The sequence below is a fragment of the Equus quagga genome, chromosome 4, assembly GCF_021613505.1.
Source record: "Equus quagga isolate Etosha38 chromosome 4, UCLA_HA_Equagga_1.0, whole genome shotgun sequence".
Classification (NCBI taxonomy): Eukaryota; Metazoa; Chordata; class Mammalia; order Perissodactyla; family Equidae; genus Equus; species Equus quagga.
Genome location: NC_060270.1, coordinates 24,692,297 through 24,706,568, shown reverse-complemented (window position 1 = coordinate 24,706,568; position 14,272 = coordinate 24,692,297). Strand labels below are relative to the sequence as shown.

Sequence of the window (14,272 nt, the reverse complement as noted above, 5' to 3'; positions counted from 1 at the left end):
GGATCAGGTTCAGGTGGATAACATATGGCCCTCAGTTAGGGTTTCTTGATGCTAGTGATAGCAGTGTTTGCACAGTGGGGCAACGAGGAGCAAATAAACTTAAATCTGGAGAAACGTAAAGACTTGGAATTCTAAGGCAAGGCGTACTAGAAGCATAAATAGGGAAATTTGGAAAGTAATTTGACAACGTGTATCACCAGCCTTAAAAAAATGTCCACGATTGCCACAAATCTATCCCACAGAAACCATCTAAAATGTACACAAAGGTTGATACACAAAGATGTTTCCTGAAAGTCATTTATAGCAGTGACATTCTGGAAATGACTTCTCCATCTAATGATAGGTTCATTAAAATATGGTGCATCCCAGGACATTTTTTAATGTTATGAAAATATTCTTATGGTATAAGGCTAAGTGGAATAAAACAAGAAGCAAAATTAAATAAATGATACGATTCAATTCTGTTTTTAAAAAGCTCTAAAGAAAAAAGAGAGGAAGGGAAAATGTCAATATATTAATTGTTACTATCTCTGGAAGGCAGAGTTAGTGGAGTTTTTTTATTCTGTATACTTTTCTGCACTTATTTCTAAAATAAAGAAATATTTTTCTAATTAAAAAAGAAGCCAAGGCTTTCTCACACTTTTAGGCATATATATTCGTTCAGTCAGTATTTACCACGAGCCTGGTGGGTGTGACTGACCTCACTGCTATTCCTGCTGTTCCCACCAGCTCTAATCCTAACCTTAACCACCACCAAACCCTGACTTTGACAAAGCAGTGCTAGGGACAGCGAAGGACAACGTCCCTACTTTCAAGCAAGGCAAAGGAAAGAAACTGCTACTTGTCATTGGCCCCTTCTATGTGCCAAGTCCTGGGTCAGGCGCCTTCCATGTGTTCTCATGTAATCCTCACTACCATTGTGTTTGGTGATCTCTACGCCTATTTTACAGGTGAGGGAATTTGTCAGCAAGTGTGCACATTTCTCCTCCCAGAGGAAAGGGTTCTGGGATTCATTCTTCTTGGGCTGGAACCCCCTGCATAATTTGCAGGGTTAGCAGTTTTCCTCAAGCTCACCCTTTCCTTCACTGCTACTCCACATTCCACTCCCACCGAGCCAATGGCAATGCCCAAAGTTCCCTCTAAGGGTCACACTGAAGACGCATGTGAAGGAGAAGAAACACCCCCCTCTCCATCCGCATCAAAAATCCTTTATCCAATGCTGGGTCCTTGATTTATCACCTAACAGCGTTTACTGGTTCCTGGAATAACCAGGGCTGCTTCTCATAGTTACTTCATGGCCATATGGTTTCCGCCTCGGATTGTCCAGGTTATTGTTCTCCAGGGAATCACGAATGCTGGTCTCTGCATTTGAAGCATCACAGCTGGCTCTCCACAACACACACACACACACACACACGGCTGCTATTCACAGGTTCCCACCAGCCCCTCTGGCCCCACCAAGATTGTGCTGACACAGACACAGACCTGCCCAGTCCAGGGTGGCAAGGTCAAGGAAGTGAATCAACTTCAAAATGCATATCAGCTGACCACTAACTACAGCCAGAATTGTGCTTCTGAGGCCAGAGCAGGGCAGAAGATAGACCCAGGCAGGCGGCTGAGTGAAAGGAGCATCCGAACACCCAAAACACTGAACAGGACCACCATTCCTTGAATACACTAGACCACTCCCATCTGTCCAGGCTCCATGTTCAGGGTCCCTGCTACCAACAGTCTTTTACTCATCTCTTTAAATAGTTTCTATGGTCTTAAGTGCTTTTTTTTTCACCACAACTCTTGATGTCACTTGGTCACTAAAGCATACTTGACCATCATCCACAGATGAGCAGCATTTACATGTCTAAAACTGAACACAAATACCTGGGGAGGAGTCTCAGGCATCACCCCCACTACCATGTCCATTGTCCTGCACACCCACAGCCACCATCGCTGCCTCAGCCAGCAGAAGCACAGGTTTGAGGCAATCGCCTCCTGCATTTTCCCCCTGCAGCAACCTTCACATTTAGAATCCAAGAGAACCTTAGAGAAAGCAGGTTTGATGGACAGTTTGTCACTGCCCACCATCATTACATCCGTCTGCCCCTCATCTCCTTACCACCCTCTCCCATGGTCCTGTCCCAATCCAATCCTTAGCCTATCCTTCAGAGTCTACCTTCCTACTCTCTCCAAATCTGTCCCCTGCACTCTATCACCACTGCCTCCTTCCCTTTGGCCTCCTCATCTCTTCAGTGGATAAAACCTCAGGCTCTGGTGCTAGACCATCTGGCCCCAAATTATACTGACTGTGTGTCCACAGGCAAGTTACTTAACCTCTCTGAGCCTGTTTCCTCATATATAAAATGAGAATAAAAATACCCATCTCAAAGTGCTATGAGAAGTAAGTTATGCATGTGAAGTATCTATAACAGTGCAACAATGTAGGTTAAAGATAATAATAATAAGGGCTAGCATTTATTTATCACTTAATAAGTCATTCTAGAGGTTGGAAGCATTAAGTGTTTTCCCCCCACTCAAAATCATGTTTGAAAATTCATCCATGTTGTTGCATATCACAGTAGTTCAAAAAAGCTAGTCAATGAAAACTACATACGGTAAGATTCCATTTTTATAAAGCTCAAAAACAAGCAAAACTAAACAATATATTGTTTATGAAAACATGTGGTAAACTATACCAAAAAAGCAAAAGAAAGATAACATGAAGCTCAGACTAGTGGCTATTTCTGGAGGAGGTAAGAGGGATCAGGACGACAAGGAACCACAGGTAGCTTCAAGAGCACAGGGGATTTCTGCTTCTGAAATTGGAGGATGGGCTCTCAGGTGTTCATTTTGTTATTATGCTTCATAACTTATATATACATTACATATATTCCTTAATATGTAGCAAGTATTACTATATATGTGTGAATAGATACTTATTATTATTAAGCTTCTTTAGCAGACAGACTAATAAGTACTGAGTGCCTGGGTGCTACAGAGAAACTGCTAGATAATTTCTTCACAACACCCTTGTGAGATGGACATTCTTTTCCCAAATTAAAAATCAGAATATTGGGGCCAGCCCAGTGGCACAGCAGGTAAGTTCACATGCTCCACTTTGGCAGCCCAGAGTTCGCCGGTTCGGATCCTGGGCGTGGACCTACATGCTGCTTGTCAAGCCATGCTGTCACAGGTGTCCAACATATAAAGTAGAAGAGGATGGGCACAGATGTTAGCTCAGGGCCAGTCTTCCTCAGCAAAACAGGAGGACTGGCAGCGGATGTTAGCTCAGGGCTAACCTTCCTCAAAAGAAAAAAAAAAATCAGAATATTGGAGTCAGAAATGTTGAGTAATATGACCAAGGTTTCCGCCTGTGCCAAATATCTTCCATTTTCCCCTTCAAATCCATTCTCCATCTTCTCTCCTCTACCTGATGCCCTGGGAGGCTGACCCACATGGACCACATCAAAGGGCTCCCTGTCACCTGGCTTCAGTTGCATTCAGCCAGTAACAAAGAATGACGGGTCAGAGAATGGGAGGACAGTGAAGAGTATCAATTCCCCTTTCCCCACTTCACAGAATCACCATGAGTGGGTGGCATCTCTCTATCGAAGCCCACAGTTCCTGGCAGGCAGCCCTCTCACACAGCGCTCTCTCTCTAGATTCTAGGCACTGCTCCTCACCTGGCCCCTTCAGGGCTAGAAGTCGTAATGTCCCCCCTCCCTCTTGTTTCTAGCCCTGGGATACCTTGACAATCCAAACCTTGTCCGTTTCTGTGTTCTCTGCCCAAATCACTGTAAAATGTCCCTTCACTGAACTCTCCTCAGATGACCCAGGTTGAGCAGCCATGTGTTTCCTGACTAAGAAGTGTGACAGCTGAGATCTGAACCCCAGGGTCTTCTGTCTATCCCAAGATACCTCTCTTCCCATTGCCGTGAAGGTCTGCATGGCTCCAAGGCGGGTGATCACAACCATGGTAGTTACTACTGTACTTGTACGTGCCTTAGCAGCAGAGTGGAAACAGTCTGCTCTTCAGGACTTGTGTTATGCAGTTAACAAGAGGGACACTTACCTGATATTGCTCAGAAATTTGTACAGAATGTGGGAACTGTAATAGAAATTATAAACCCTCAATAAACAATCAGCAAAATAAGCTAAAAATGGATCTGGAAAGGTCTAAGTTTTAGGCTGATAGTCTCCTTGGTCATATTTTCTGGACCTTCCATCACAACTCCCTGTATCTGCCTTTAACTGATGATGCCAGAGCAAAGGGCAGGATGGCAACCACACATCTCAACAGGCCCTATGATGAAACTCATTCAGTGATGGCAGCTTGGGTCGCTAGGGCTCTCTCATGTGGAATGTAGTGGGAAGAAACCTTCCAGTTTTTACCTCCTTGTCTTTTAAGTGTCTTTCTGGCTCTCTCTGCTTATTTCTATTTTCTGGTCGTGCTGCACAAAGACAGTGCTGGCTATAAGCCCAATTTATCCCTTGCTGAAATAAGTAGAACAGGAGCAAATGTTACGAAATAATAAGCTGTGAATATGGGCACCTTGGTTTGATTGGCATCACAGAACGTCCCATCTTAATTTCCCATCATCTTTCCTCAACATGACACCTGTGTTCCTTGCCGGAGCTCTTAGCATCTCAGCAGCGCTGCTAAGAGCAGAGCTAGGTGGCAGATACATCAGGGGCTAACAACCGGTGCCCTTAGGAGCAGCAGAAATATAATCCTGACAAAGCAGGATACCAATAACGATGAAGAGGAGGAATTCAACGCAATAGAAGTAACCCAGGATTTCCTTACTAGATACTTAGAAATTCCTGTTTCAAGCACACGGTTGACTCCCAACAATCATAGTGGGTAGATTATCCACAGTGTGGGCTCTGCCTGGGCAACCGTTTACTTTCAGACTAGATTTTCTATCCTGTCTCTAAATTTCTAGGGACATTCATCAGCTGATGGTATCTGAGTATTTCTTTTCCACCCCTTTCATGCACAAGTAACTGCAAGCAGATAGCAGGCCAGAACAAAAAGCTAGATAAGTATAGGATGGATGACAGTCAGAAAAGGTGTAATACCAGAACTCACCAAGATCCCTATGCAGACCTGGTCTCATAGTAGGCACTCAATAAATATTTGTAGAATTGAGCAAATGGAGTTGTTAGGAAGTTGACTTAGAAGACTTATTTCAAGGTCTCTTCCCATCCTGATATTTTATGATTCCTCAGAAGAAGATGATAGAAAGCTTGGAGGAGATCCAACTCATCAAGAGCAAGGAAGGGAAGTCGGAAAGGACTCACCTCAGACTGAGATGGATCCGAAAAGAGTAACTAGGACTGTTCCAAACTGTTGCACCCCAGGATGATCCTTGGTCCCAGGTGATGCCCTCAAATTCCCACCCAGAGTCCAAGCAGACTAGAAAGCAGTTCTCTTAGGATTTAAGATGTAGACAAGATATGAAGTGAAATTCCAGGCCGTAAGCTGTTTAGGGAGTCTGAGAAAGGGAATGCATGTTTGTGGGGGTGGTAAGACTCTGTTTAGAGGTCCTGGATTTTATGATGTATGTTTTTTCCAATATCATAAAAATACAGAATTCAGGGCAAGAGAGACTCTTAGAAATGATCTAATCCAGCCTCCAGCCCAGTGAAGGAATTCTTCCTACAACATTCCTAACAGAAGGTCATCCAGTCTCCAGCAACAGGAAGCTCACTTTCTCCAGAAGCAGCTGCATTACTGCTGGACAGTTCCCACATGGGTAGGTTCCTTCTTCAGTTCAGAGTCCTGATCTCTGTAACTTCTACCCATTGATGCAACAGAGACCATGTCTGTTCCTTCTCTTTGGGGCAGCTCTCCCAAAATCTGAAGTCAGGAATCACTTTTCTCCCATTTTTACTCTTGCCAACAAACATCCTTCGTTCCTTCATGCAGAGACATGATTTGTAGATCCCTCAATATACTACTCCCTTGACAATACTCTAACTGGCCAATATAGTGCTTAAAATGGGGCTGGCAGAGTTCAATGTTGCAGAGTTGAATGCAATGGTCCAGAAGTGGCCTGGCCTTCACAGAGGATAATGGGAATATTTCTTCCCATTCATTTCTAAATTATCACAACCATCTGTTTAATTGTCTATTCTAGAATGGTGCCAAAAATGGCCATCAAGCCAAATGGTTCCTTAGATTCTGGGATCCTCTTTCATCACTTACTAGTGCTTATTTGCTTGTCTTCTGCCAGCTGGTTCATCTCCTATGCTACCAGCACAGTCATTTATTGCACTGCCCTTTATGGTCACTGGTTTGGTGCTGAGTAGAGAAATATCCAGGTTTTCCCAAACTCTCTCAAAATGTCTGTTCCTGCTCACCATGAATCCTCAATCTAGCTGGCATATAGAGCCTCTAAATATCAGTTAAATAAACAGAGAATGAAGAAACGCTTGTCAAATGTCGCCTACAGGCCAGTCTGCAGAGCATACTCCACCTCCCACAGGAGCTGTCTTTTCAGCCTCCTGGGCCATGACCCAGGATAAATCATTTCTTCTCATCAGTATCATCAACCTAATCCAGCAATTCATTTTCACAGTTTCTTGCTAAGCAGAGGACTGGAAAATACTCTCTGACCCGCTGAGTTCTTCGGTTTCCTCCCCACCTTGCCCCACCCCCCACCCCGCCCGAGATTTATGGTCTTTAGAACAATTCTGTTCTAGGTTTTGTTTCCAAGAGTTGTCACGTGTGAACTTGTCGCCAACAGAATCAGGAAGTGATGGGTGGGCATGACTAGTTGGTAAACTCTGCAGCCTGCCAGGTATTCACACTCCTGATGAACACAGGCCCCTCTGGAGGGAGGCAGCAGGCATCCTAGAACAATTTTTCCAGTGAAGATGGCAGCGGGATTCTTTCCTCCCACCTGCCAGAACCTGTGAAGCACCTTCTCTGCTCTCAGGAGCACAGGATGCAGTGCTGTGACCACCCTCTGAGAGGCAGAGAGCCTGCATCTACTATATTCCTTCAATGATAATGAATTGTTTCTCGTTTTTCATGACCTTCCTCTCAGCCCCACTTGGGTTTCATTCCCCTTCACCCAACAGAAATCCTTTCCTTTTTAATTGCTTCCAATCTGTTTTGTCCCATCTTTGCTTAACAAGTCGGAATGAAGAAAAGCATTCTTCCAACTCTTTTACCTTCTATTCTAAAGAAAAAATTAGCATGCATTAGCTGCAGGCATGTGATAAACACACTGGAAAGGAAAATTTACCCTCCATATCTCCTGGGATCCCAATTTCTTTTGGCTCTAAGAGAACTGAGAGTCCATCATGGATCCCCATGAAAACTTTTCTTGTAAATTGCTTTAGAAAATGCCTGGTTTTATGCCTGTTAGCAGTGTACATAGGAAAGATGCTTTTAAAGCTGCTTTGCCCCTAGAAGGCTAAATTGCAAAATTACCTAGATCAATCATGGGTTGTTTAGTACACCTCCTTGCCTCCAAGATGGAAGGAAATATTTCTTCTGTATAAAGACCTCTAGAAAAAAAAATCTCCTATTCTATTCTTTAGTCTAAAGTCTCATGCACAAAGTTTAGTTCTTCTTTGGATATAGCTCAAATCCCTTTTGTTGGAGCTTAAGACCTTTTATCATTTTTCTGGTCCCTGGTGGATATTATAAAGAAAAAATAGATATTATATGACATCTATTTGTTCCCAGGCTCTGCTTGGAGCTCTTCAGTGCTCCCCACTCCATTCAACATCCTTTTAAGCATTTGATGACTGTTCTGAAATCCCCTTTCCCACCTGCCCATCACCATCCACCAATCCCTTTACATTTGTCTCCCCTGTAGCTCTTTCAAATGCAGTGCTTGCCTCACTTGACATCTGCTTCAAGAATTCAATCAGCCCATTCAAGAATTATCCAAGGTCTCCCAGCAAAGGCAGGGCTAAATATACAGCTCCTCTCTGTAGTTTACTAATCCTCCCACAAAATGCACAGAGGCAAGATGAAGGCACCACTTCTTACTTGCCACAACAAACACTTGACAGGCTCCAGCCCTACTAAGAGGTAAAGAACAGAGGCCCCATTGGCCAAGAGCGAGGATGAGCAGAGCACTGGGGCAGGAGTCAGGAGGGCTAAGTTCTGGGCTGAGCTCTGCCACTGACCCCCGGTAAGCAACTCCTGTCCCGCATCGACCCTGTTTCCTAAGCAGAACACAACACGCATTTGCCTAGATTTCTTCTCAGGGCTCTTCCGGCTCTCACATGCTACAATTCTCTGATTAGGCAAAGGCCTCTCCTCTCCGTCCTTGAAAGATATAGACCATGGCCTTGGCATGTCTCCCTCCACCAACCTCCACAGCCAGCACCACACAGAAACACTCAGAAACCATGTTTCTCAACCTTTTTTTAATTATCATCTTCCTCTGCCCCAAAAGAGACTTTTTATACTTTTTTCCTTAATAATCTACCCAATGAAAATTTAATACTATGAATATACTGTAAATATATGTTTATTTTCTATGTGTATGGCTGTGCTTAATACATAAGAGAGCAAGTCCTTTTGCTACCCTAAGAACCAATTTTCATCCCCCTTGTGGGCAATATTACCCCCTTTAAAAATGCATGACCTAGATTGAGCTGAGGGCTGCTTCTAGCTGAATGATACAAGTGGAGTTATTTACTCCAAACTCCAAAAGCCACAAACATATTCACAAGCCAGAGATTTTAAGAATATTCCATTGCACAAGCCAGAGGGGAATCAGCTTGAGTTCCCATTTCCCTAAGGTAAACAGCAGCTTCCCATCCCTCCTCCCCAGGCCACAGTGTCTCCTGTTTCAGGCCCTGTCCTAGTCCTCTTAGCCTGGGACCTTCATCTCTGCCCACAGTTCCCACTTACAGCTCCTACTCCATCCACATGAATCCCAGCAGTAACAATGGGAATGATGGGAATGAGGCAAACAATGTGTGATGATGTTCCAGGAATAATTAGAATCTACTCTGGCAGGGATGGATGCTCATTCCAATTCACTTACATCAGCCCAGCCCTCCCTCCCTCTCCTGCAGGACCATTCCCTTCCCCTTACCTTGGCACGCTGGCCAAATAGGTCACGAGTTTCCGCAGGTCTTCCTGTCTTATTCTATCATGATTGCTGCGAGCAGGGAAGGTCAGGATGGGTCCTCCTCGCTTATCCCGGCCCCCTGCAGTGAGGAAGAGGAGGGAGTTTAAGAAAATGAGCCAGAAAGTGTGCTGCAGAGGAAAAAGGATTTCATCTGAGTGTTGGATGAAACAGGCAGAAATATGGTGCCCAGAAAAATCCAGTTACTGCTTAAGACAAGGGCACAGGGTTTGGATGTGGGTAACGTGCGACCTCGGGCAAGTCTTTTGACTTCTCTGATGCCTCATCTGCAAAATGTAGATGAAAATAGTGATGACCACATTATAGGGTTGCTGCAAGGACCAATGAGTTGGTACACAGGGAAGCACTTTGAAAAGTAAAGCTCTCTACAACTGTGCAATGACAATGAAGGTGGTGTGACAGTTCTTACTGAGAAAACAAGCCATTGAAAGTGCTATAAGGTCTTTGGAAATTTAACCTCCAATTCACTTCTCTTTGCAGACCTCTGTGAGGTGGAAGAGCTCAGGATTAACTGACTGCCATGGTGAGAAGCCCTTAAAGCATCCATCCAGGACATCAATGCTGGGAGGTTCTAGATTCATAAAAAAGACATTAAGTGTTCTCTACACAGCCAAGGAGCCACCCCTGCCTGCCTGCCTGAGGTGCCACCTGTCACTCCTGCTAGAGGAGCACATGAATCTTCATCGGAAATAAGATGCTCAAGGTCTTAATCAGTGCAAATGCATATGTATATGGTATGATTACAAATGTTTTCTAAATATCACATAAAAAAAAGCTGGAAGGAGTTTACTGAAATGATGAACATTGTTGTTATTAGAAGGCTGGGATTTTACATGGTTGCTTTTCCTTCCTCTATTTTCCAAACTTTCTATTCACTATTTATTCTTTAATTTAAACATTTATTCAGTAATGGGTGCTATGATCAGAAAGCAGGACCCAGTTTCTCAGGAGAGTTAGACGGGGGCGAAGCTAAGGTGTAATAACTATGTCCTTACAGGCACTGGCTTTTACACAAAAACCTCTGTGTCATGATCACAGACTCCCCATCCCACGTGCATCTCAGGCAGCTGCCTGATATCCCCAGAGCAAGGACCACAAGGGGATCTAAAGCAAGAGGGAGGACGGGTTGGCATGGAAAGGAAGCTTAAAGCTCAGCCCTCGGAAGAAGGATATCTTCCAAGGAAAGGTGGAGCCCCCCAGGGCCCCCACCCAGGAGTGAGTTCATGAATGTTTCCCTCTGTTTGTGGGGTCCTGATGCCACACAGACAGAGAGGAGGCTCAACAAATAAAATCCAATCCACTGCAGGATAGTCCTGAGCAGGAAATAAGGAGAGTGCAAGGAGAAAAGGATCAAACAAGATCCAGGCCACGGAGAGATCTGGTCCTGAAAAAAAGATGTCTCAGCACCACCCCCCTTCCCCCAGCCCCATATCAGGGTAGATTTGTGTAGATATACCACAGAGTTGGTCCCAGGGCCCCCAGTTCCAGATCTTCCATACCACAGGTCCTGGTTCTTTGTACAGAAAACTACCCCCATTTCATCTGCCTTGCAAATGGTTTCCATCTCGCAACTGCCTTCCACATGAGGAAAAGGAAGCAGAAGGATTAAATGGAAGGTTCCCCAAGAGCAGGAGTTTCTCCCACACTCTCAACCTTCTCCTCCAACCTTGATCAACTCGAAGGATTGTCACTCTTGGGTGGTTTTAACCGCAGCTGTTGCGCTTCCACCTGACCTTCCATGGACACTTTCAGAGTAGAGCCATGGGAACAAGAGGGTCAAGGCTGGTCTAGTCAGGAAAGGCTAACTAAGGAGTCTAGAGACCTGTTGACATTGTCCCTTCTGAGCTAGAGCCAATGCTACCCTTGGAGACAGGAGTTTCATAATCATGGCTGGGGAAGGTTCCAGATGGCAGGGGAGGGGGAATAAGGAGAGAAGGCCTGGGGAAGTGCAAATTTCTTCCCTCAGGAAGCATGGATAAGGAGTCAAGAGGGGGCAGGAGGATCAAGCCAGGTATTTTCAGAAAGAAGAGAACCTTGTAAGATTGTAGGAAGAAGAGGAGGAATAAGCATAGAGGAAGAGAATCATTATTCTGGAAAGAGTAGGGACGATGGATGAAGCAAGGCCTCAGAGTAGGCACACAGGGAGGGGTCTTGCCCCTTTCTCTGAAGCGGGCTGACAGAACTCAAAGAGGGAGAAGGAAAGAGATAAATTATGGAGAGGGAGTTCAGCCTGCCTGAGGACATTGTTCTTTAGGTGAAATAGGAAATAAGACCACCTGTCCAGGATCGGGGCAGGTTTGAGGTGCTGGGAGAGAGGAGAAGTGGGCCATCACTGGCCAGCATCCCTAAAGAATGAACAGCAGGACTGTGTATGCTGCAGGCTTAAGGGAAGGTGGCAGGGTACTGGGGCATAATGCGAGCTCTACTGAAAGGTCTGGCCGTAGTGTCCATGCTAGGCTCTAACTTGAGTGAAGGCAGAATAGAGCTAACACATGGAGTAAGTGGGGAGGCCCCAGTGAGGGTAGGAAATGTCCTGCTGGATAATGAGTTCTCAGAGAAGAGGGAACAGCATATGTTTTGTTCATCTGATATCCATCCTCTCCCAACTCATAGTGGAACAGAAGAAAGGGTCAAAGGTAAGAGGCTAAGGCCACAGTCAGACATATCAAGCCTCAAGGTCTTGGATGTACACGACCAGGGTAGGATGGTGGAAGACTTTGGTGCCAAGGAGGCTGAGCGGCATGATGAAACTGTAGGATGTGATCAATAATTGACATGGTTGCTGAAATTACAGAGGGCAAAAGCAGAAATGAAAGAATGAGAACCCCCCGCCCAAGTCAATGTATGATGGATGTGGATCCCAGAGGGTAGGAGACAAAAGTAATTAAGTTTTTAAAAAGTAATAGAGATGGTAGCAGTATCTTCAAAGTCCCATTACCTTAATCATCAAATATCTGCTGTTTGCCTACTCATGCAAGGTTTCCGTGCTAGGAGCTATAGGATAGGAATGTCGAGTATAAAGAGGGAGGGGATGGCTTGATGTTCTAGAAATGGTGATGATCACCTTCCATGGAGGCAGGGCGGGACAGGGCTGGAGGAGGGAATGCAGAAAGGAGGGAGAGTCAGGGCTTCCCTGATTGAGCTGGAGGAGGAACAGTGCTCACAATTTTCAGAGGCACTCAGGCTCCCCTCAGGGCGGTTTGGGAAGGTGGAGAGGACAAGAGAAGCACATCGAGTAAGAATCATACCACAAGTCTGGTCTGTGTAACAACGCTTCCGCAAGACGTTAATGGACTCAGTGATTGTTTTAAGGGCATGAGGCTATTCTGTAGTTTGGGAGATGCTGCCGTGTGTTTGATGGACGCGTGCTTTGATGAACGTGGCAGATCTCCAAGAAGGGGCTCTAACATGTAGCATTTCCCAAACTTATTTGAGAGTAAAACCCCCTTCCCTTTTTTGAGAATCATCTCATGGGACTGTTGTTCTATGCAGCACACTTTGAGCGAGGTAGGTCCAGGGTACAAAAGATCCTGCGGCAGCGGCATGGAGCTCTCCTGGGAGCCATGGAGAACGATGTTGGTGGAGAGAAAGAGGCAGAGAGGGACATCGAGGTGGGGCCAAAAGGAGGGTATGGGTGCACATGAAGATAACAGGGGTGGAACGGGCCCTGCACAAGAACGTTGGATAAAGGACAGGGGGTGCTCTGCGTGGGAGGTATATGTGCACAAAGGAAGCCAGAGAGGGGGCAAAGGGGAGCCCACAGGTTGTGAAAACAGAGCAAGACAGGGCAAGGCTGTCATGGCCACAGATCCTGTCACACACACGTGCACACGCCCACATGCAGAAGCTGCTGGGCTGCCAGATCATTCCAAATGTGCGTTCCCATGGCAGCACGGCTTTCCTTTCCTCTGGCCACGCTGGGGGCACTCCAGGGAGGGCAGGCACAACAACAGTTAGTTTCTGTGCCCACCACCTTCCTTGCAGGGCTTTCTTCTCAGAAAGCAATGCAACGGCTACACTGCATTATTTAATTCTGGGTTTCTTTATTTTGTCTTATTCTTGTGTTTTGTCTTTTAAAAGCCTTTTCAGTTTGTTTTCTGTTTTCGTTTTTTTTTTTTTTTTTGATGCAGTCATCCCCCTGGCACCCTCAGTGTCCTTCTCAGACACGAAAGGACAATGTTCCCTAAGCCCAGGAGCTCCTGCACCACATGCTGATGAATAAGACTTACCCCAGGCGGCTCGGCCCACATCAGCACGTGGGAGTGAGCTGCACACCCCAGCCCCTTGGTCCTGCTCTAGGAAGCTTCGACCTCCTTCACGGATGATTAACTGCCTTCTTAGCACATTGCTTCTATGTGCTCCCTTAGGACAAACCTCTACACTTGGGAAGGTCTTTTCTAGGGCTGGCTGGGCCCTGCCCCAGGGCTCCAACTGAACTCACACGGGAAAAAATAAATCATGGACAATCAAGCAAGGGTCCCCGTGTCAGAGTGTACCATATCTGCACTCACATGCCCCGAACTGATACAGAAGAGGATGGCGCTCAGAGGCTATGCATTAAAACCAAGAAGGCCTCCTGGAGGAGGCAAAGTGGGACTTGGGAAGGAAAAGAAGGTGTGGGGAGGGTGCTGCAGGCAGAGGAAGCTCAGGCATGAGAGAAATGGGAGGACTAGCAGGATACCTAAGAAAGGACATCAGGTTACTAAGGCTCAGCGCCACAGAGAAGGAGAGGGTAAAGCCATGACGGGGCTCCCCTTGGGAGGAGAGAGTAAACAGTAGAGGGCTGTGGGTCAGGTCCTCGGGCCAGGCTGAGGGCAGCCGCAGAAGTCAGAGGCCTGGTGCTGCCCAGGGGCCCCAAGACATCTACATAAGGTCCACCGACACACTCAGCAGGCACTCAGATGCGAGTTTACAAAGCCTTTGGAGGTGTGTTGCCAGCACCTCTCCCCACACTGAAATCGCTGCCACGGGGTCCTGCCAAGGGCTTGTTTGGCCTGCACTCAACATCTTTACTGACGGGCTCCCTACCTAATAAGACGCACAAGCACCTGACACCAGTGGGACCTCCCAATCACTCTCATCTAACAGCAACGACAACAACAAAACACTAGCATTACTTCTACTACTACTACTAACAATAATATGGAATGCAC

At 45.9% G+C, this 14,272-nt stretch overlaps 1 protein-coding gene across 13 annotated transcripts in view; it reads right to left on the bottom strand.

The window, feature by feature from the left end:
- KALRN (kalirin RhoGEF kinase) overlaps window positions 1-14,272 on the bottom strand; it is a 637,395-nt gene that overhangs the window by 439,589 nt on the left and 183,534 nt on the right. For all 13 annotated transcript variants that reach the window (XM_046658061.1, XM_046658067.1, XM_046658063.1 and 10 more), the window contains exon 3: window positions 9,066-9,180. In XM_046658061.1, coding sequence (XP_046514017.1) covers window positions 9,066-9,180 — 115 coding nt within the window. The remainder of the gene's footprint in view (window positions 1-9,065; window positions 9,181-14,272) is intronic.